Source organism: Penicillium paradoxum (assembly GCF_028828445.1).
Source record: "Penicillium paradoxum strain IBT 22861 chromosome Unknown utg000007l_segment0_segment0, whole genome shotgun sequence".
Taxonomy (NCBI): domain Eukaryota; kingdom Fungi; phylum Ascomycota; class Eurotiomycetes; order Eurotiales; family Aspergillaceae; genus Penicillium; species Penicillium paradoxum.
In genome coordinates, this window is record NW_026643185.1 from 4,902,185 (window position 1) to 4,924,708 (window position 22,524).

The 22,524-nt window shown below is 48.4% G+C and overlaps 10 protein-coding genes across 10 annotated transcripts; 4 read left to right on the top strand and 6 right to left on the bottom strand.

The window, feature by feature from the left end:
• Window positions 1–877: 877 nt before the first annotated feature.
• On the bottom strand, window positions 878–2,098 carry N7457_009329 (phosphotransferase family protein; the record flags this gene model as incomplete). The annotated part of the gene is made up of 1 exon (XM_057180372.1): window positions 878–2,098. One exon carries the CDS (start codon window positions 2,096–2,098, stop codon window positions 878–880), a length of 1,221 nt encoding a protein of 406 aa, XP_057028758.1.
• A 687-nt stretch (window positions 2,099–2,785) lies between these two features.
• Window positions 2,786–3,199, bottom strand: N7457_009330 (uncharacterized protein; the record flags this gene model as incomplete). Its single annotated transcript, XM_057180373.1, has 1 exon — window positions 2,786–3,199. The coding sequence occupies one exon, from the start codon at window positions 3,197–3,199 to the stop codon at window positions 2,786–2,788; it is 414 nt and encodes a 137-aa protein (XP_057028759.1).
• A 1,072-nt stretch (window positions 3,200–4,271) lies between these two features.
• On the top strand, window positions 4,272–5,039 carry N7457_009331 (SGNH/GDSL hydrolase family protein; the record flags this gene model as incomplete). The annotated part of the gene is made up of 1 exon (XM_057180374.1): window positions 4,272–5,039. One exon carries the CDS (start codon window positions 4,272–4,274, stop codon window positions 5,037–5,039), a length of 768 nt encoding a protein of 255 aa, XP_057028760.1.
• A 2,265-nt stretch (window positions 5,040–7,304) lies between these two features.
• Window positions 7,305–8,210, top strand: N7457_009332 (NAD-dependent epimerase/dehydratase family protein; the record flags this gene model as incomplete). Its single annotated transcript, XM_057180375.1, has 1 exon — window positions 7,305–8,210. The coding sequence occupies one exon, from the start codon at window positions 7,305–7,307 to the stop codon at window positions 8,208–8,210; it is 906 nt and encodes a 301-aa protein (XP_057028761.1).
• Window positions 8,211–9,344: 1,134 nt separating this feature from the next.
• Window positions 9,345–10,454, top strand: N7457_009333 (uncharacterized protein; the record flags this gene model as incomplete). The annotated part of the gene is made up of 1 exon (XM_057180376.1): window positions 9,345–10,454. The coding sequence occupies one exon, from the start codon at window positions 9,345–9,347 to the stop codon at window positions 10,452–10,454; it is 1,110 nt and encodes a 369-aa protein (XP_057028762.1).
• Window positions 10,455–11,086: 632 nt separating this feature from the next.
• On the top strand, window positions 11,087–11,302 carry N7457_009334 (uncharacterized protein; the record flags this gene model as incomplete). The annotated part of the gene is made up of 1 exon (XM_057180377.1): window positions 11,087–11,302. One exon carries the CDS (start codon window positions 11,087–11,089, stop codon window positions 11,300–11,302), a length of 216 nt encoding a protein of 71 aa, XP_057028763.1.
• A 1,083-nt stretch (window positions 11,303–12,385) lies between these two features.
• N7457_009335 (F-box protein) lies at window positions 12,386–13,324 on the bottom strand (the record flags this gene model as incomplete). The annotated part of the gene is made up of 1 exon (XM_057180378.1): window positions 12,386–13,324. The coding sequence occupies one exon, from the start codon at window positions 13,322–13,324 to the stop codon at window positions 12,386–12,388; it is 939 nt and encodes a 312-aa protein (XP_057028764.1).
• Window positions 13,325–14,041: 717 nt separating this feature from the next.
• On the bottom strand, window positions 14,042–16,990 carry N7457_009336 (M28 family metallopeptidase; the record flags this gene model as incomplete). The annotated part of the gene is made up of 1 exon (XM_057180379.1): window positions 14,042–16,990. One exon carries the CDS (start codon window positions 16,988–16,990, stop codon window positions 14,042–14,044), a length of 2,949 nt encoding a protein of 982 aa, XP_057028765.1.
• Window positions 16,991–17,455: 465 nt separating this feature from the next.
• On the bottom strand, window positions 17,456–19,329 carry N7457_009337 (putative ubiquitin ligase complex F-box protein GRR1; the record flags this gene model as incomplete). The annotated part of the gene is made up of 4 exons (XM_057180380.1): window positions 17,456–17,800; window positions 17,859–18,348; window positions 18,429–18,541; window positions 18,598–19,329. The coding sequence occupies 4 exons, from the start codon at window positions 19,327–19,329 to the stop codon at window positions 17,456–17,458; spliced, it is 1,680 nt and encodes a 559-aa protein (XP_057028766.1).
• An 837-nt stretch (window positions 19,330–20,166) lies between these two features.
• On the bottom strand, window positions 20,167–22,134 carry N7457_009338 (putative AMP-binding domain protein; the record flags this gene model as incomplete). The annotated part of the gene is made up of 5 exons (XM_057180381.1): window positions 20,167–20,474; window positions 20,537–21,166; window positions 21,239–21,685; window positions 21,744–21,939; window positions 21,997–22,134. 5 exons carry the CDS (start codon window positions 22,132–22,134, stop codon window positions 20,167–20,169), a joined length of 1,719 nt encoding a protein of 572 aa, XP_057028767.1.
• Between the last annotated feature and the right edge of the window lie 390 nt (window positions 22,135–22,524).

Consider the following 22,524-nt stretch of genomic DNA (forward strand, 5'->3'; position numbering starts at 1 on the left):
ATGAGTATGAGGCTCAAATTTGAAAATATGAGGGGGTTACATAAAACGATGGCACAAAGAGTGAAAACTACTCTTCTCGACACGACAATTTATGACCCCTCGTTTCTCATTCCCCTCTGACACTATCCCTATACCCACGTTAAGGTCGAGTAATATCTTGTAAGGATTGGCGTTTTTCCCTTCTCTTTCCATCATATTGCCCTGAGTATCCTACATATAAGCAAATACTTCCCGAGATACATTTATTGACTCGGGAGTGATAGGGATATCTTCGCTCAACAAAATGCCCCCATTCCCTTCGACCCATCACTGCAACTCTTGTCGTAAGAGAACAAAAGACATGACCAAAAGGGGCCACTGTAAAAAGCATGAATGGGTTTGCAACAGAGGTCATCAAAAGTTCGTCTTTGGTATGAATCAAACTTGCACGTTTGACGGCTGTGGACGTGAATATGATGATATATGCGACGTTTGCAATCCCGAGTGAAACGGAATCATTGGTGAGTTTAGCATTGGAATACCCGGGGGCCTGGCCTGAAATAGCGAGGAAATTGGAGTTGTAGATTGGGAACATACACTACGATTGATGCTAATTCATCAAGTCTTAGGGGTTTCATGATGCTGTATCTGACGGAGCATGAGCCTGAATATGAAATACATCTGTATGATGATTTTGGAAAGTTTCAAGCTTGGTCTCTGTACTTTTCTTGATATGTCTAGTTGAACGTGCCCATGAACCTTGCTATTTGGTAACTATCGAAGCCTACTAGTAGTTGCTTGGACCGGTCGTTTGTTTTGTGTCAAGAGAAAATTGCTTTCTCTCTTTGGTTTGAGATGCTGTATCCAAATCACCACTCAATTCTCGTCACTATGTACTTCATTGTTCCGGGTCAGGTACATAATCCTGTCTTCCACTGTACGCAAGGCCAGTTCCATTCCTCAAGTTCTGAAGAAAATACCCTATCTCTGAGCTGTCGTTCGCCATCAAGGTGATCAACCGTGGGAAGTCATTAAGAATGAAATTCTTTTCGTGCATCACATCTCTCGCTGCGATCGCTTCTGGTGAACCCTCGGGGAATGACTGCTGCAAAGCCCGAACAAAGTGTGGTCGCAATATCGCATTGTCCTCATATAACTCGGGAGAAAAATCCACATCTTGAATGAAGATCGGATACTCGTATAAATAATAAAGTGGACCTGCGTAGGAATACTCAAAGTCGATCACGCCAGAGAGGACAGGTGCGTTGTCAGGAGTGTCTGAAACTTTTGTGAAAAGTAAATTTTGAGCATCGAAGTCACCGTGAATGAGGCGAAACGGTGATTTGAGATACGACGCATCAGACTTTGAAGAAAAATATTTTTCCAACTCTTGCCGTACTTGTTGGTAGAGATCTTTGTGTTTGGGGTCTTCCACGGTGTCCTCCCGGGCGAAAGCGCTCAGGTAGTCAAGAGTCGATTGGAATGGCTTCTCTTCTTGGCGAGGAAGCGAAGGGTGCACTAGAGGGCCTAGTCCGTCGTCTTGTAGACTGCCAATGCCATCGAAATGAAGCGCTGCCAACCGTGTCAGGACTGACGCGATCTGGGTGAGAACGTCCTTCTTGTGATCGAGGGATAGACCGTCCCATAGTTTATAAAGATGCCGCCCGCGCAGTCTCTCCATGAGAACAAACGGGGCGCCGACTGGATTATCAGAGCGTAGGTCCTGATGAAGAATTGTGGCAACTGGTATCGACGTATGGTCTTTGACATATCGCATGGTGGCAAGTTCACTGGTAGCTTTGGCAAGACTTTCGTCACCGCGGGTCAGTCTTGCGATGCATGAATGCTGCGCTCGTGCTACTTCCACTTTTGTTTCTGAGCCGGGTTCGAAGTCAAGCAGGAAGATCTCATGGTATCTTCCACGGGTGAGCTTCCGGATGTTGATGCAGCGGGCTGATGCAACGGTTGAGGCGCATTCTTTCAGTTCTTGGAAATTCAGATTCAACTCGGGCGGTTCGTCAGAGTCATACTCTTCGTCTGCACTAGAATGAGGAGAAGCAAAGTCTTCTTCAGGAAGGAGAGATGATTCGTTACTGCTTGAAGGAACGCGGCCTGACATGCTTGATTTACGTTATACTGGATAAGACGGGGAAACAATGCAGGAGGTCGGTAATTTCCGAGCTTGCAAAAAGTAGCAGAAGCAAGCTTGAAGAGATATTTAGGCCAACCCCTCCATAATTTATGAAGGCGGTGAATTCACCTAACCGTTTACCGCGTTGTCCAACGTGATGTCCATACGGGGCTAGACCTCTGTACGGGACTGGAAGGCCTCAGACCAGAACGGTTGGTCCTTACCTACATAAGGCAGCTATACGTACCATATTTCCTCTGCCGGGTGGGGCTGTCCTATCTTAGCTGCCGCCACTTTTATACGGCCTGGGTCAGCAAGGCTTCAACAATTAAAATGTGTCATAGGCTTTGGACCTACAGGCTACATGTATGCCCAACTTATATTCGAAAAGCCCTAGACCTTACAATTTCACGACCTAAAGAGTTGCAAAGATTAAATCACATGTTATTAAGGATAGTGTAAGTTTGCTACATACATAATCTAAGCTGCTTAACAGAATGATGCAAAAGTCAAGATTCAAAGCTCATTCGCGCCGTGAGGACCGAGAAAGAATGTGATGGATCGGAGGGGATCCGCTCGCTGAGTCATAAATGAGTGTATACATTCGAAGGGAAGATAGTGCTGGATTGAACAGCATTATTATTCTCCCTGGTAGATTTCGAGCTGTTCACTCAATCAAGCAATGATGGTGGAAGTGTAGGTCTTGTCAGGATTGACGACGTTTCCATCCTTAAGCTCATTATCATCGTAGGAGGGCCAGATAAGCTTGCCGGTTGTGTCGTCGACAACGCTCAGGACAGTGAAGCCGTTTTCAGGGTCAAACTGGCCGCTCCAGCCTGAGGAGATGCTGAATTTGCCGCACTTCTTAGGGCCTCCACTGGCGTGAGAGGCTCCAGCGCCCTTTACAACATAGGTGCAAGAGGTAATACCGATTCCACGGTTGATGCCGAAGGTCCAGGTGCATGAGGTGTCTTCGTGGTTGCAGACCCGCTTCATGTTCTCAATGGTCCAGTCGTCGTTAGGAACGGGGGCAGCAATGATCGAGGTGGTGAAAAGGCCAGTTGCAAGAAGAAGCTTAGAAAGCTGCATTTTTACGGCTTGATGGATGCTTAGATTGTTTTGTGGTGGAGGAAGTGACTTTGATAAGAGGATTGTGTGTTTCGAGCTGTGGAAGGCTTTGTAGATGAGGCTTGTATGGATGAGGATAGAAAGGAAAACATCCACGGGGGCAATGAAGGTATTTAAGTCTTTTCTCAGTCACTTGTTGACCTTGTCGTACTTCGAGGTTTCTGATGGTCAGCCCACCATTGCTGCTCAAAATAGAGACAATGTAGGTACTGAGTATGTCATGAGCTCTCGAAATAGCCTTCGGAGATACTACCCATGGATGTTCATAGATGCAACAGTACATCCGTAGGGCCCACGTTGAGTGAATACTCCACAATTTGCTCACAGGGCTGAGTGTCATGCCTTACTTTCTAGAATATAACCCGATTTCTCTATAATAGCGTCATGCATGTAGTAAGGTCCAGGGTAAAGTTCTGGGCAGTGGGCGGACATGCTTGGGGATATGCGAGACCCAGCCAATCGACTCACATGAATTCCGAAGTAGGCATTCCACATATACGCCCACAATGAGCCCCATTGTACCGTTAAATCACTTCTACCCACTTTTGATGAAGCGAAGGAGTATATTTGGGGCCTTTACCACGGAGGGAACTCAGGCGTCCCGACTTCTTGGTCATCAAATCCCTTGAGCGAATCCAAGAACTAGGATTTGGTTTAGACTGAGAATCATCACTTAGATATTTGCGAGAAAAATTTGTATCTACATAGTTATTTACAAATAGGAAATGGATCTACTCCGTACATAACTTTCCGAAGTCATGTTGGGGCTCTTTTAAGATCTATGGATATACACCCGTGGTTCGCCTGAGGCGCCTCGACCCGCTCCGGGGCTGAAGGCGGGGCCCCAATGAGCCCTGCGCCCCTTCGGCCTTCAGCTGGGCTGTGCCCCATTTCGGCCTAGCCTTTTAGGCACCCAGCCTCACGTAACCCCCGAGGTCGGCCAGGAATTCTGCCGAAGCTACTCACGCGTCAAGCTAAACCTGTCTACTCCAGAATCACGATTCTCGGTCTGCCATTTAAATCAAATTTCACCATGACGTCTCCAAAAAAGACCCTCAAGATCGCCAGTCTGGGCAGCTCCTTTGCCGCTGGCCCCGACATTCCCCCACAAGTCGAACCCTTTGCCGCAATGCGATCAGGACAGAATTACCCCCATCTTTTAGCAAAGCATTTGAACGCCGAGCTCACTGATCTGACCGTTTCTGGTGCAACATTACTCAACATAACAGTTGATCCCCAGGCCACCCCATTTAACATAACTTTCCCGCCCCAAATCTCCAATCTACCCGAGGATGCGAACATCATTACCGTGACTGCCGGAGGAAACGACATAAACTATATTGGTGGCATGATCGCGGATGCCTGCGAGGCCGAGTTGCAAGCTTCTGCGCCTTTATCACCCAGTGAATTGGCAGAACGCATGGGCGGAGTTCTTGATCAAATACACAAGCGCGCCCCGGGAGCTCGCGTCTTTTTTGTCGAATATCTTGCTGTTCTGGGACCGGGCACACAAGCTGGTCGGGATATTCCTTTGACTCAAGAGAGACTTGAGCATTATCTTGGGGTTGCATCTGTTCTACAGCATGCGTATTCTGTCGCCGCGGAAGGTCGATCAGACTGGTGCGAGACAGTCCCTATCCACCAGCTCAGCCAGGAACATGCGCTTGGTAGCAAAGAACCTTGGGTTGGAGGATTCTCTACTGGCCCAATGCTACATCCAAATCTTGATGGGATGAAGGCAGTAGCAGCGGTTCTAGCCGAGAGGATCCGAAAGAGCACATCATACAAAGCATTGCTGTGAATCAATAGTATATCTCTACCCGATATACTCAAATTTATCTCGCCCAGTAACACCGATGATGATTGACTTGTGTCTGATTTCAACTGGGCTGTATCAGCCATGGACCATATTTACTACAAGGACCCGGTGGGATATGATCGAGACCATCCATTGCCTACATAGAGATTTATCAACGGGTGCGTTAATTAGCGCGCTGGTGTTTGAACCCCATTTGTGTCAGACATTGTGTCATCAAGTGAGGCCCTGGGCTCGATGGAATATTCGAGATGCATGGATTATAGGCCTACGATTCTTCACAAATTCAATTATAGCGGAGAAAGCGACACACGCTTGTTTATAACGTGGGGTTAAATCTCCTCATGCGATGCAAGGGAAACATTGTAGGCGTCCTATCATCCCACGGTTCGGGACTTGACCGACTTACCAGGTGAGAGAGGAATTCCAATCATTCCTCTTGTTCAACACTCGCCCTATTCGTCAGTTCTTCAATTTATCAATTAGCCTGTGCTGCTCAACCTTTGGTCATCAAAAATTATATAGAAATGGTCAGCGATCCTTCTGTCATACACCGGAGCCCAGCCCTAGAGCCACCACACGATTGTCCAGTCAATCGACATCCATGTTAGGACCGGATAACAGGGTGGACTACGACTCGGAAATTAGGCGGGTGATCCTCTTGCTCCCTCGCTTCCATCAAGTTCTGGACGCGCACCCTCCAGCTTGACCATTTGACGCCTCTTTCTTGAATGTCCAGAAGCCTGACTACTCCCTGCCTCTGCTATCGGTGTGCCACAGCAGTATATTGAGGATGAGCCGTTGAAAAAGATGTTGGTAATGGAGGAGCCTCCTTTTGGCTGTGTGTTTGCTGAAATCGATTGAACCCAACGGTCAGTCTTTTCCTAGTAAATCAATTTTCGGTTATTCTAGCAGCCTATTGCAGTGCTCTGTGAATCCATCCCATGTTTTGCTTGTGCATGCTCCCCGCGATAATATATATGGTTGATGTCCAGCGTTCAGACACAGGCCGTTGTCTAAGCAGATATCGTTACTACCACAGCACCAGGTATTCGTTTCTGATCTGCATGGTACGCCCCTTGGGGCTTCTGCCCCAGAGGGAAAGTAGCATGTCCGACTATCTGTCACCATGATAGTTGTTGAGAAAGGGTTTATGGGGGATAACCTCGGAAAATCCCAAGATAGCAAGATTTCAACGAGCAAAGGTAGGAAATTAAAGACGGCTGAAGAGGACTGGGTATGGAGTAATCCGTCCGGAGTACTCCGTAGTAGTATGCTAAATTCCTCAATCATCGCCGTACTCCGTACAGCTAGACACATTGACCTAATTCCATACAAAGTCAAGATCCGCGCTACTTGCGTTTCCTGGGTTAGACCCTGCAGCAGCTTGGGGCATGTTGCTGCTGTGCGCAGCCTCGCGGTTCATCTTGGTCAGACAACTTGCCCCCCGGGGCCATCTACTCCGTACATACTCCGTATATGCTCCCATACGATTCATCATAGTGTTCAATAAGCCATGGGCCTGGCTTACCTCCATTAGCCAGAGATCCTCGAATCACTTGCTTGCTCCTAGATAAATCCTTTGATCTGGGTGCTATTTTTGGTTTATTTATTAGCCACCAGAACCCGTCCAGCTCTACATTATGAACCTTGACCCTCCAAGCTCTATTATGATATCCTTAACACTTCAGTATGTACCTATAAGATTCAAGCAATGATTTACAGGGAAAAAAGAGAAGAACCGAAAAAAAGAAAGGCCAAAACAATAACTGTAAGTACCACGATCTATAATTAGAATTTCCCTTGTTCCTTTTATAACTACATGTACTTATTTGATGAGCAACCTAAAGTTTGTGCTAATTCTGGGCTATCATGGTGTTGGCCTCCATTTACTCAAAATTTCTTTGTTTCTAGCCAGCAAATAGGATCAATAGCACATCATGTGTAGTGATGGAAATCGTTTGATCTTTTCGGGAGGTCTCATTCCATCCTTAGTTATCCGGACGCCTCGGGAACTCATTTTCCGACTTCATAGTTTGCGTGGAGCAGCAGCTGATGGGCTCTTTTCAAACGCATCCCAATCAGTTTCATTACTATTTTGTTGGAAGACAAGAACTATTCAGTGCCTAACCAAGCACCAGGCTACCGTCTACGGCTTTTCCATTGTCAACTAATCTAATTATAAGGGTCTCTTTGTCCTCTATACCCCGCATCATCCAACTGCCCCTCCTACAAACCAGACTGCACGACATGGGGAAACGCATTGTGATCACTGGTGGCTCTGGCAAAGCTGGGCAGCACATTATCAGATATCTTCTCGAAAAAGGCCATGATATCCTCAACCTTGACCTCGTTCCTCTTCCCGTTGAGCTTGGAGAGCGAGTCCACACCATGCGTGTGGACTTGACAAACAGCGGACAGGTATATAGCGCACTAGGGTCACATTTCCACTTGACAGAGCCATTTCGTGAGCCGCTCGGGTTGGTTCCCGATGCAGTAATCCACATGGCTGGGTACTCGCGCAACATGATTGTTCCAGACGAAGAAACCTTCCGGGGCAACACTTTAGCAGCATATAATATCATTGAAGGTGCCTCGCGGCTTGGCATTAAGAAGATCGTCATCGCCAGCTCCATCACTGTCTACGGGGTGACTTATGCAGAGGGAGACGTGGATTATCTCTCCTTCCCTGTCGAGGAAACCGACGATGCAAACCCAATGGATACCTACGCTATCTCGAAAGTGTGCAGCGAGCGCGTTGCGCGCGGATTCGCCCGCCGCTATGGAAGCGACATCTATATCCTGCGTATTGGACGCATTGTTGCCCCCGAAGAATACCAAGAATCCATGTTCCGCTCGTATATTGTGGAACCCGAGCAATGGGCACCGCATGGCTGGGCGTACGTCGATGCTCGAGATCTTGGGCAGATGTGTGATCTTGCAGTCCAGAAGGACGGGCTCGGGTTCCAGATCTTCAATGCGGTCAATGACGAAATTACGAATTACGAGAATACCGCTGAGTTTCTTGCGCGGGTTTGCCCCAAAGTCCCGATTACGCGAGAGTTGGGGGCCAGAGAGGCCCCAATCAGCAACCGCAAAATCAAAGATCTGCTTGGATTCCGGGAGGAGCATCACTGGATGAAGTATTGTGGATGAGGCAAATGGGATATTTAAAGATCGGACTGGGTCCATCATGTTCGCCCAGCGACTTGTCTATTGTTTTGTACTCCGTACGTCGTCATGTAAGGGGAGCTCTCCTAATAAGCCCCTATTTAGCCCCGAGTCCACTCCAGGGCTGGACCGAGAGGTTAGTCAGCACCAAGCCCTAGAGGTCACGCGCCTCGGGGCTCAAACGCAGGTGACATCGAAACAACTCCAGTCTTACCCCCTGTCTCTTCGCTTTGTTACCGAATGTGGAGACAGTATGCTTGGCTGAAGGGCTATTCTCCCCACGTTGCAGAGAGACTCGAAACTATTTCTGACCTGTCTTTGTCTCATATTCAAAGAGCATGTCATATGCGACACATAGGACGCAAGGACGTTTAATTCACCGGAGTCATAAATTGTCCCTGACGAAAGGACCAGAGTGCTGGGAAATGAAACTCCTACGATGAGACAGGCCATAACCCTGGCAATGAGGCTGGAAAGGTGCGGTACAGAAGCCTTCGCCAAAGAGACCACTCCGGGTTTTCCTTTTTAGCCCTGTTTGGATACTTTGAGCCCCTGACTCGCCATGTGAACTTTAGATCTGTGAGACATACTCCGTACTCCGTACAAGCTCACAATCACATTGTGGACTCTGGAGAGTTTGGATGGAGTGACACACAGCGGCTGTGATGGGATCCTGGGGGGTGTAGAGATGAAGCTCCAATCATGACCGCGCACCATCCCGCGCGACTGGGAAGCGAATCCTTTAGGTCGACGGACTAAATCTCACTGATTTCTTGGAATTCAAAGACATTCCGGGCTTAGACCCAGGTTACTTATTTTATTCCCTTCTCCATAATCCGTACTACCACAAACTATCGCTTATTCAAATCTCCCATCTAATCGAATCTGGGGTATCCGATCGCCGGCCCCCGCATGCAATATACGGGGTGGGCGCCCCAGCTTCGTTTTTTTTTTTGGTGTCTCTCTTTGTTTCTGCCTCTGTATTTTCCCTTTACTCGCCTCTTTATCTGTTCTGCCCAAGTCTGGCCCGAAATTCCCTATATCTCGCCTCACCCGCATCCACCAACACTCATTTGCGCCACCGTCATGCCACTATCCCCCTGATACTGAGTCAACGCCATGAGCGACTTTCACGCCGCCGGGAATGGCATCAGTGGTGGCTACCAGGGAAATGACCTGGGCATGAAGATCACAATTGCGACTCTTGCTGGCGTCACCTGGTATAATGCCTTCGAGCTAATGATCCTCCTGTTCGTTACCTTCTCTGAATACCGAGGCCTCTATTTTTGGAGTTTGTTCGTTTCGTCCTCGGCCGGTCTACTTCCATATTCGCTGGGCTTCTTGCTCAAATTCTTCAACATCACCGGCGACCAAACATGGCTGCCTGTCACTTTGCTCACAATTGGATGGTGGTGCATGGTCACGGGCCAGTCTATTGTACTATACTCGCGCCTACACTTGGTCCTTTCCAACCAACGAGTTTTGCGCCGTGTGTTGATCATGATTGTGATTGACGCGGTCATTCTCCATCTCCCGACTACCGTTCTCACCTATGGCACAAACCTAGTCGATGATGCCTCCTTGGATTCTTGGAAAAAGGGCTATAACATCATGGAAAAGATCCAGATGACAGGCTTCTGCTTACAAGAATTCATCATCTCCGGGTTATACATTTGGGAGACGGTACGTATGTTACGCTTAGACCCGGATCGCACCAAGCGCAAGATCCAATACCAACTGCTGGTCATCAATTTCATTATCATCATCTTGGACTTGGGGCTACTCGTTGCCGAGTACATGAACTTCTACATCATGGAAACCATGCTCAAGGGCGCTGTATACAGCATCAAGTTGAAACTCGAGTTTGCCGTCCTTGGTAAACTCATCCATCTGGTACACAATCATGTCTGGAAACCCGAGTCCTTCGCAACGCCCCACGACCTCCCTGATTTTGTCGACGCAACCCGCGTCACCTCCGATATGACCCATGCCGATCCCAGTGTGACTCAGCGTGGACCTTCCTGGATGGACGCCGACGACATCTCCATCGCTATGTTCGAACACTTACCGCCCGACCACATACGCCACAACTCCGATCTATCCAGCGCTCCCAGCAGTGAGGCCCGCACACATCATGTGAACCAGCTCCCAATCGACTTCACCAATCCTTTTGGTCACTATCCACGTCATCCGGATCGCGCTCCGAAAATGCCCGAGAAACCGGGATGAGAACAAACCCCGGTGCAACAATTGCGGCAACCCTTGCTCCAAACCTCTCCTTTACGAATCACGGCTTATGAGATATGAAGAATCCTCGAGACTTGCGATATGCCACTTCCTTTCCTATGGACATCTCACATCAACCGTTCTTCAAAATGGTCTCTCCTCCATCCTCAGGGACATTCAACTTCCCACGGCTAACCGAGGCGTTGCGCCCGGCTACCCCAATGACCATCGAGGCCTCACTCACAATTATTGTGCCATTCAGCCAATAAATCAGCTCCTAGTCGATCCACACTGTGCAACCCACCAATACCCACTATCGAAAGTGCAACGTCATTGCACCTTTCTTTCTGTATATAGAACGATTCCCAATAGTTATCTTCTGAGATCCTGTTCCTCAATATAATCCAAATATTTAAATTGCATACTGCTTTGTACATCACATTGAGGATTGGTAGTTCCACTCGCAGGATCATCGGCGCACTACATGCATTCTTGTCTCCACATCCCCGTGGGGAAAGCTGTGGCTCAGTCCAACGCGGAAACTTCAACCTTGAAACACTTCAAGGTCGATGTTGCTGCTTTTGAACACTTCTGTCCGAGCCTTTGAATTAGAAACTTTTTAGCTACTGATAAGCATGCTCAAGTTGCTGCGATTTCTTTTCTGTCCTATTCGGAGAAACTCCTCGCAGGGTCTGATGACGGATGCTGGCATGGTTGGTGCCAACCCCGCCTTCGGCGATGATCCGGTCTATGCGCAGAATTGGACAACAGGTGCTTGCCATGAGACTGTTCTTTGGTCTTGGCAGCTTGCCATGATGGCCAAGGGACTGGAAATGCAATTAGGGAGGTAGGGACTTGTGAGGTTGAGTTGAAATTTTCTGTTCCGACTCCCTCAGTTGGAAATATTCCGAAACCTGTGCCTTTGCCTGTTCCCTATTTTTACACTGATGATTCGGTCTCTTACAATATCAAAAAAGCGTATATTTTCCTCTGTGTTTCTATTGAGGCTAATTCGGGTCAACTATTCGGTGAGATGTGGTCTTGGGTTTATTGAGATGGGAGATTTGAGGTTACTCCTTTGGGAGTGTTGTCTGTGCCGCCAGGAGTTGCTGGCCAGACTGGTGAGTTGTGATTCTCTTGTGCTCGAGTATATGCTATGGTTCTGGCTGAGAGCTTTTTCTTCGTTCCAGAACCCGACATCAGACAGCTGTGGCCCCTAAGCCTTTTGGCTGTGAACAGGAACCATAACTTTAGGTGAGGACATTGGCTTAATGAAAAGTGACTGAGACTTTATATAGTATGGTTATTACAAATATATCTCGAGCTTACTTTGAAACTACGGGTTTAGCTTGAATTGAATTGAGTGCATGACAAGGACGACATTTCCATATTCTGTGCTCGAATGCTGATTGTACAGTATCCCCCCAACATCAGTGTAGGCCTTCAAGCTCGTTTGGTCTGAAGCCAGTTGCTAGTGGCTTTTTTTCTCCATGATATTATCAGGGTATGATCTCGAGGTATGACTCCAAACCTGGACTATATTCTAGTTGGAATACCCAGGTAGTCTGCAAATCTTTCTGACTAGTTACTTCCGTGATTGTGACGGGCATGTCCATCTACCATATACTGCCGATCAAACATCAAGGCTATTAACATAGTAAGGTACAATATCTCTATGTGTGATCAGACAGAAAGATAAGTGACGTCCTCTCCTCTTTCTGCGTTCCGAGTTTGGTCTACTCGAGACTCATGTACGGATTATCATCTGTTTATAGATAATTTTGCATGAGTACATCTCTTTGAACTCGGTACATATTATGGGATTTACTCGAATTCCCTGCCATTTCTTGAGCAAATCTGATTTCAAAATCACCATCCCATCCTCAACTAGAGCCATATCAAAGATTCATCGAAAAGAAGCAAACTAACACAATTCAAAATTCCCAAATGTACCGTCTCAGAAACCGAGAATCAGCCAAGATCCTGTGTGTATGCACCTGAATATGAAGGTTTAAACGGGAATATTGGCCAAATTCCATAAAGTGAAAGGTGGTTTCCGGACACATTGTGCATACTGAATACTGAATATACTGGTGGCCAGTAGAGGCCCCAATGTTCCGATGAAAATCAAAGATATTCGCATGTGGACAGGTCATCATAGGTGGTGGTGTTTCCGATTGCTGAGCCAGCTCATCCAAGTCAGGACACCAGATATCATGATACAGGTCAACGGAGACCGCGTCGTCTCCGAACTTCCCAAACGTCGTATGCTGCTTAATCTTTCCATTATCTCCCCCCTGAAGGCCGTTGATGGTCGTTTCATAGATGCAGCCGCGAGTGGGCGGGGGAAGGTGTGGTCTCGAAGTGGGATGACCGAACACACGACAAGGGCAGCAATATATGGAGAATTTGCTCCTTCGGTGTGTCGTCTTGCCAGCATGATTGTGCCAGATATAGCTGTTGCTGGGATAGAATTGATCCGCAGGGTATAATTTGTTGCATGAGCCGCAGTAGCTTATTTTGTCCGTCTCGAGTCGGAGAAGTAACTCGGTTCTTTCGTAGAAGCCATTTTCCGGGGTGATGATATGTTGGTCGGATGGAGGATTGAGCTCTTCTGCTCTCTTGGGACACTTGAATTCGGGTCTTGTGAGGACGGATCGGAATTGTTCGTGGTAGGTCTTGCATGTTAATGCAAGGCTGGCACCGGATAGTACTGATGAGAATGAGAAGATCATGTTCATTAACTCTGGCGGTAGTCGAAGGATCCAGGCCGGTTTGATTTCCGTGTCGTCTGTCCCATGCTCAGTGGTCTTATGTTTCTTGTTGGAGGGCACGTCGCTGTTCAACATCGCTGTTTGAAGTGTGGCTTCCATATTGCTTTGCGTCTTTGTTCAAATGGAACAATAATGTTGGTGAGAATGGGCCAAAGGTGGAATTATTAGTTTCTCTGGTTTTATGTTGGCAGTTGTGAGTAGCGGCCCTAGAATGCAAACCTTGAAAGGTATACTCCGTGATCCAAAATGGCATCGGACATTCCGTAATCCAAAATGTACTAGCTCCCGTACTTAATCTATGATGATTCCAAGGGTCAGATGGCGAGTGGCAGAAGCATAAAATGATCTCATACCAGGCCTATATATCCAATGACCTCACAATCATCATCGGGAATCTTAATCTTATTTTCACCAGTCCCGAGCGCTTTCATGGCCCTACAAACAATGAACTCTACCGGGTGACCAAACAAGCCATGACAAACGAAGAGGTAGAGGCATTGTTTGTCTGTCATGTGGCTGGGAAGTATCAACTACATGGAAGACAAACGGTTCCTATTTACTAAGTGGGCGTTTTGACCGGGGAGCTAGACACAGCCGAATACACGAATCCATTCGAGATATCCACTGCAAAGTGCTTGACTCAAAGGGTATGATGTTATAGATGCCTTGACCGAGATGAAACTCAACAAATGCCCTTGAAGAGAACGATACGCGGATGGAGCAAAATCAAAAACACAGGTAAAGAAAACAGCTCATAAATCGTACATGAAAAGGGGGATAAAGATGGCTTCCTTCCCATACCAATCGTCAAGACCCTCAAGCCTTAATGCTCGAACGCTTAATCTCGAATCTCCGAGACCCCTCGATCAACCCATCAGAGAACTTGGTCACAGCGATCCACGCTGGACTAAACTGTCTCACCTCGTCAAGGGCGGGGATAAGACCGACCCGGTTATTGTCGCTCCATAGACAGGTAATGCGGCCCTTGATAGCCTCTTCGGTCTCATCAGTCTCGGATTCTTCATGCTCTGAGAAATCGATATCCACGGTCCACTTGTTATCCCATTCACGGCTCCACAGTATGATCCGGTTGAGGCCGTCGGGGGACGGGTTAAGAAAGCGGTGATCCGGAGCAGAGGATCCAACAACATTAAAGTTCTTAATGTGGTTTCCATCGGTTGTAATGCGGCAGTTGCGTGTGTTCTGGCCTGATACTTCGAAGCGGACAGAGGAGCTATTCGGGTCAGGGTTCACACTGAAGGAGATCCAGTCTGGCGAGAGTTCAGAAGTTTCCAGCACAGCGTCGACATCCTCACTTGAAGCGGAGAGAGAATCGGCACTAGAGACAACATGTGGCATTGGTGCACTCCAGTAGCATCGCTGTAGTTTATTTGCGCCTCGGTAAACCCAACCGCAGGTCTCATTTTGACCTGCTGCGCCAGGGAGTCCATAAACAACATCATTGACAAATGGAGGCATACCAGTGAGCGAAGCAGTGGAGATACCGTTGTCTAAATCGACTTCTTGTAGGAAAAATACTTTCAGGCGATTAGAGTCTGCAAATGGGAAGGCGACAAGGTTGTAGATCATGGTTCCGATGACAACAAAGAGTAGGAAGATAGGCAGGTGATAAGTGAAGCGATGGATGAATGGCAACATAGGCGCAAAGAGGAATGCAGTAAGAATAGCAATCAGGAGGTAGACGATCAGCTGGGGGCTACCATCTTGACCCGTCTGGTTGAGAGCTCCAGTAATCAGAAGGCCCAGCGGCACAACCAGCATGAGAATCACAGGAACGGTGAGGAGTAGCTGCAACAACCATGTCCAGCGTGGCATCCCACCACTCCAAGCCTGCTCGTGTGCATACACGTTAGGGTCTTTCTCTTCTTCTTCGTCTAGCTCATGCGATGTGCGATCTGCCCCAACACGGACATAGTTGGCAAAGGTGGTGCGGTGTTGACCATGCAACAACGAAGTTGACTCGGTTGGATCTTCTTCATCATCATCCTGATGCTCATCGCCCGATGCAGCAAGCCGGCTTCCCTGAGTACTAGGTCTTCGTGATTCAACAAGCCGGCCAACGTACTCTGATTTTGTTGGCAGAGAGAACAGTTCCAGATAAGAGATCCAGGTGGCCAAAAAGGTTCCAGCAAAGTAAAAGAACATGAAATAGCTACCAGCGAGCCCTTCCTCGTGTTCATAAACGGTGGCAACCACCATGAAAGACCAAGTGAGGACAAACATCCAGGTCCAGGTATAGACACGATGAAAGGCTGATGGCCGTGCGAAATCAGCCACACGCGATACGAACCATGCTAAGAAGACCCAGGCTGAGATCATCATACTCCATACAGCGTATGAGCTGCTATGGGCAATGAGAGGATTGACCTTGGTCACCATGTAAGCTAATCCGACAGTCACTGCTGTAGGAATGGAGATCAAAAACGGAAACCGGAAGAATCCACGCCATCCACGCAACGGGATGCTATCGTCATCGATCTCGGAGTAAACAGATGAACGGAACAGATACATCTTATCGGCCTTAGATAGAATGACACTGGTCACAAGCAATGTCAATGGCGCCACGATGAGCAGAGTAACAGACAATGCAAAGAGCGTGTGCAGACGGAACACAGCAAAGGCGCTCCCGAAGAGATCGAACCAAACGGCTCGAGTCCCTGAGCCGCTGGGCACAGTTCCATCGTCGCGGAGATGTCCGTCAAACCGATCACTGGTGTCAGAAACAAGGTCCTCGGTAGTGGCAACAGCAGCAGAGACCATGTGCCAAAGAGAGTCCTTACTGGTGTGTCGGGCATCATCCTGGTCAGTATGATAACGAGCTCTGGGTTCAAAGAAAGCGACATCCAGTCCGCGCAAGCCCAGAATACCATCTAGAACAACATAATCGGTCTGACTGCTAACGAGACCCTTGTCAAAACCGTTGGCGCTCAGAACTGAGCCGAAGGGGTACGGGGACTTCGCATACGCCTGGGTGACCTCCGTATCCGAGCTACGGAACAACGTTGCGCGACCACCGGCACCCGCGCCCTCCAAGTTCAGAAATGTGTGCGCAAATTTCGCCATCGGGTGCTGACTGTATACGCGCGCGCCGTTCAAATAGTCCTCTTCGCCATTATTGAAAAGAACCACCAGTCCGCGGCGCGGCGCATGGCCGGGTGTCAGGAAGTATTTCACCAACTGCAGACATGTCACAACACCGACACCATCGTCTGTCGCTCCGTAACCAGTCGACACACTGTCATAATGCGCGTTGACCAGTACTCCTCCCTTGCCAACGGGCGCTTGGTCGGGAGTCTCCCACCAATTCTGTTTCGTATCTTCTGAACCACGGATATAGACGAGGATATTGGTGCCTTCGAAGTAGACGCCGACATTTTTATCAATTGACGTCAGATTAGACACCAAGTCATCGAAGACAAAGACATCGGGCTTCTCCTGCTTTGCGTCGCGAAATTCGTCGGCGGATGGAGCGGACTGCTTGATCGCGTCGATACGTTCGATCAGCCACGAGTGGACCTCATCGTTCTGGTGCGAGTTGTAGGGGTGGAACCCTTTTGTCAGGCTTTGGAGATCATGCCATGCTTCCGTGAGGTCCAGGCCGTTGGGACTCGTTCGGGGCGCGGATGGGACGTTGTGGTAAATCACCAATAATGGGATGATCAGAGCGAGGTACACGGCCGTGGTAATGATGGTTACTGGCCATGGCGTGAATGCCAGAGGGTTACTGGCTTTGTAGGAAGCCATCACCCTATGCTTTCGAGGCCGAGAGGGAAGGGGTGGAGTGGAGGTTGGAGTTGGAGTCAAATTTAAAGCAAATGCGGGGGTAGGTAGTTCGTGGTATCGTCATTACGGTAACTTGTGACATCTGTGGCACATGTGCAGATCCGCTTGCATGCGATGTACTGGCTACACTACCACAACGCCAGTCCTTGAATTGCATGCAAAATAGGTATACATAAAACAATAGAATGGCTTAAATTCTATGCAGTTCCTGACAAAAATAATGATCCAAGTCTGTGATCGCTAACGTACTAATGCAATTCCCACAATAACATAGAAGAATAAAGTCATATTCGCTCACATGGGTAGAAATATGGCTGCCTGTTTGGTCCAGCGAGCGATCGCAGATAGGGAAACAGGGGTTTGAATAGAAGGAGGAAATGCGATGGTTTGAGCTCACTCTCGACCGCAAAGAAAGGGGGTATCGTATCAAGTATTCAAAGGCCCAATGTCGATATAATCATCATCTCCGTCATTGATGACCGTTGCATTCATCAGCCCAGTCATCTGGCCCTCATCTTCATCCAGTTCTTCGTCGTCATCGTACATCGTGGCTTCGCCGCCTGGGAACGTGGGTTCGCTTCGGTTCAAATGGTCCCGAAGTCGATTGACACCATCACCGCTGAACACACAGAAAACATCCCGCTGTTGTTGCGTGAACTCGGGAGGGGCTTCTCGACAAAATGCAGTGAGAGTCTCGTCGAGGAATGGTTGGACACCAGTCAAACTCAAATGTGTCAGGCGTGGGCAGTTGTTCAGCAAAGCGTGTATACCCTAAGCCGTAAAGTTAGTGATTCCTATCATTCATACAAAATTCTCGACTATAACATACCTCCTTTCTCAGCTGAACGCAATAGCTCAGGTGGACTCGCTCTAAACTGCTAACCGAAGGGTGATGGCTCATCTTGGGCCGTGCCAAGGCCAGTATACTGCGATCGGTGATGGCCTGGCATTTGACTAATCCAATTCTTCGCAGCTTAGGCAGGGTTGCCAATTGTTGGACACTACGGTCCGTCAATAGGTTGCAGCAGGCCAGGTCAATATACCGTATACGGTTACAGGACTTGACCAAGCTCATCACAGCCGAATCTGAGATGTTGGAACAGTGGCCTAGGTGAACATAGTGGAGGTTCTTTCCGAGTTTGCAAATGGCCATCACAGATCGGTCTGTGATAAATCGGCATTTAGCCAATACCAGATTGCGCAGGCGAGGAGCTGCATGCACGATTTTTTCTACTGAATCATCCCTGACATTCTCACATGCCGTAAGATCGAGGATGCGAAGGCTGTCAAAGGTCATATGGGGGGAAGCAAGATGAAAGCTGAGTCGTCGATTTCAGTGCAATGTGCGAGTCGCAATTCTCGGAGGTGTTTCAATGTCGTGAGTAATGGAGTCACTGACTTGCTGGTGATAAGTTTACAGTCGTGCAAATCGATCTCCAGGATAGATGGGCAGTTCGCTGCAAAAGAGTGAATCGACCTGTCTGAGACATTGAGAACTCCATTAAGTTTCAACTGTGATGCAATTAGCACTTGATTACCATTCAAAATATGACATATGGCCCACGTACTCTCTTGATTTGGCGGCACTGTTGTGCTACCACGAGCAAAGCCTCGTCGGTGACTTTTGAACACCCTGTGATATTCAGACCTTGTAAACGAGGACAGTCTCTAGACACCGTCGCAAGGGTATGATCTGTGAGGTGTCGCAATTCTGAAACATCCAACGCCTGCAAATGCCGGTTCCCTTCCACCAGGTCCGACACACCCTTATCTGTCAGGTTCTTGCAGCCAGTTAATGTCAACCGCTCGATTCGCTTGCACTGGTTGAAAGACAAAATAGTGCCATCGCTGACTTCGTCCGAAAGGGCAGACAGATTTAGTCTCTTGATAAGGTCTGCATAGTTGAAAAGACTGTCTGGCTTTCCTAATGACGTAGTCACGCTTCCAACATTGCTCCAGGTGTTGCAAGTTGGCCGATGCCATAGTATTCCCACAGAGTTCGCAGCCCATGCACGACAAACCAGCATAGAATTGAGCATGTCGGAGGGCGCAGCCAGTTTCGAGAAGATTGCAATTAGGATCTCGGGTGGGAGGCGGCCGATCGGCGATAGTGGCATGGAGCGTACATTTGAAGGATGGGAATCGCGGAAATTGGCCACACCTATGGATGACTGCGAATCATTGGCCTGGGCCATGAAGAAATCGGTGTCATCATCGGCGGCACGTTCTGGCGAAGTTGACCCCGAGGTTTCAGAAGGGGCTGCACTTGAGCACCGACCGGCTTCTCGTGGGCGAGGCATTCTAGCCACCGAATACGATTCAATTTCTTGGGTTCGTTTTGGTATATTTTTGGGGTGTCTGTATGGTTGAAACCTCATAAGTTCATGAAGGAAATCTGCGAGAACGGTCGGTGCATGAAAGACTGGGACAGGCAAGTCCGGTCCACAGGTGCAGCCAGCCCTTGGTCAACCAACAGTCCTAATACCTTGCTTCCTCTGAGGCTGGGAGGAAAATGTATTCCTCCGAAGATATTTGCAGGCGCACGAGGTGAGGATGTAAGCGTGATTGGGCGTGACTTGGCCGTGCGTAGTTGGAAGGAAGAAAAAGAGGGCTGACGTTCAGAATATAGTCGAACCGACAATCCAGATCATGACCCTCAAGCACCCCTTAGGTCAGATGCAAATGCGTGATCAAGAAGGCAATGCAAGTGAATGTGAAGGGATAAAGGCAATGGAGGGGGAAGATGAGGCAATGGGGCCGGGTTTCACTGTCCTGCGGAGTCCGTGCCAAGCACTGCTTATCACTCGATAAGATGGAGGGTCCAGCGCAGATTGTATACACTTGAAGATATAGAAGACTTGGGATCCTTCGTCCAAAAAAAAAATAAACGATATAACGCCAAGTTGAAAGAGCCTTGAGAATGAAGTGATAACCCCACTAGAGTCACCGAGGTCGCTGGATACAACGTGTGACCTCGTGGTTGATCTACGATCGATCTACTCCGTACGGGAAACGGAAATACTGCGCATCTGACCTCATTGGAATGTAGGGAAGTTGCCTATTTTCTTCGAGTATCTCTATGAATTCAGATCTATTCATATACTTAGTTAGACATATATTTGGTCTTATAATTTTATCTAAGTTTCTTTCACGCCCTTCACCCAGTCACGCAAAACATTCTTCCGAATTTTGCCAGTGCTGGTCTTGGGAAGTTCAGGAACAACCTCGACTTCTCGAGGGATCATGAACTTGCTGATTCCGCTGGCATTCCGAGCCCAGCTGATCACATCTGATCCTTCGAGGCTCTTGCCCTCTTTCACCGTGACAAAGGCTTTGGGACGTTCGCCCCAATGAGAATCAGGAACGGAAACAACTCCAGCTTCCAAAATGTCAGGATGCGTGGCCAGCATAGCCTCAAGTGCTACAGAGGAAATATTTTCGCCACCTATGAATCATTAGCGAATAGTTCTTTGGTGTTCTAGTAGTTGAGCTCCACGCCTCACGTACCACTGATGATGATATCCTTCGCGCGATCAAGAATCTGAATTGCACCATCAGGATGCCAAACCGCCAGGTCCCCAGAGTGCAAAACTCCTCCTGCAAAGAGTTTCCGGGTTGCCTCAGGATCCTTGTAATATCCCCGGGCGCAGATGTTTCCAACGAAAGTGATCTCACCAATCTCCTTGCCATCCTTGGAAACGTTGGTAATAGTACCTTCGGGCACTTCAGTCTTGATAACTCGCGCAGGAAGACTTGTAATGAAACCGTGGCCTTGGCGGGCCATCTTCTGGTATTTTTCCTTGATGGGCAAGGCATTCCATTCTGGCAGGAGGTATCCTTTGGTGATCGGGCCGTACGATTCTGTCATTCCATAAACATGTACAGGATGCAAGTTGAGATCGGTCATTTGTTCGAAGAGATGAGGTGTAGGCGGGCTTGCTGCCACTGTGACGTGGACAGGCTGAGGTAGCTTCTCGGCCTCCTTTGCGTTGCAGAGTAAAGTGTTCACAGTTGGTGCGGCGTTGAAGTGGGTGATATGCTCCTCTTTCAGCAATCTCCAAATTTCGGGGTAATCGATCTTGCGTAGACAATAATGGGTTCCACGAACAGCTGTCACGCCCCATGGGTATGTCCAACCTGGATGTGTAGAAATATGTGTTAGTTGCGGAGATCAATACGAAGATCTTCAAATAAAGAAGGTGCACAAACCCATAGCGTGGAACATGGGTAGCGTCCACAGGTAACGGGCACGTCCGGTTTGGTAGTTTATACCAGACTCAATGATATTGCCCAATGTTGCCAGATAGCAACCCCGGTGGGTGAACTCAACACCCTTAGGACGGGCTGTAGTCCCGCTGGTATATGCCAATGCAAGGATGTTATCTTCATCGGCAACTTGACTCTCAAGTCCTCCCCAGCCTTGTGCGCCTGTTTCCAGATCTTGCCTGAGGCCTTCCAATACAGCCTCGTCAAAGGGGCCCGTCAGCTCACCCTCGGTTGCATCAGTATCGGTATCTATAATGATAGGGATGTGGGGGTGCTCGGAGCGATAGATTTCCAGAAGTGGGACGAATTCCTCATCAACGATGATCACGTCCACATCAGCATGGTCAAAAATATAAGCAATATCTTCTTGCTTCAAACGGTAGTTGACAGCTAAAGATATGTTAGGCCTGTGTGATCCCTCTCGTCGGAACATAATGGGATATCTTACCGACGTTGATGGCGCCAGCTGCGGCGATTCCAAAGATCGACTCGAGGAACCCTGGGGTATTTGGACAGAGGATGCCTACTCTGCCGAAGCCGTGTTTCTTCAGGTAATAAGCCAAGCCTCTTGCCCGGTCTGCAAGTTCACCATAACTCCTGCGGAGGATCTTGTTATTGGCAGTTACATGGTAGACAGCCTCGGCCTTGGTAATTCCATGTTAGACAATTGCAGCACAACCAATTCTTTGCAGAGGGCTTACATTGGGCTCAATTTCTGCCGCACGAGGCAGGAAGAAGGTGGGAGATAGTGTATGGTTATTGAAGCGATGTTCAAACGGCGGTGGTGAAGTATTGAAATGGCCGAGCAGGCCGGACAGCCGAGTCTTTACCCCAGACATGCTACGCGAAGGTGGATCGGTGCACCAAAGTCTGTTGTATGTTACAGCTCAAAGATCGGTCGAATTGGGAATATGAAGAGGTGCAAAGATGGGGAGATTCAAGAAGATAAAAAGGGACAGAAAAAAAGAAGAGAAAAAGCGACACCAAGTTGGAGAAAATGCGGGGATGGGATTCCGCAGGCAATGCGATTAACCTAGGCTATGCTACCGGATCCTGAGCGGGGAGCGGGGGATAGTTCGGTTAATCGCCTTGAGAGGCTCCGGACTAATGGATTGTTATGGCTTCAATTTCGGATAATGATCTGCGGCTATGTTCGCTTCAATGGATGATGGATTGGTAGCTGTGGGGACACACAGCAGTGGATAACCCCGGAAATGCCGACGACATCC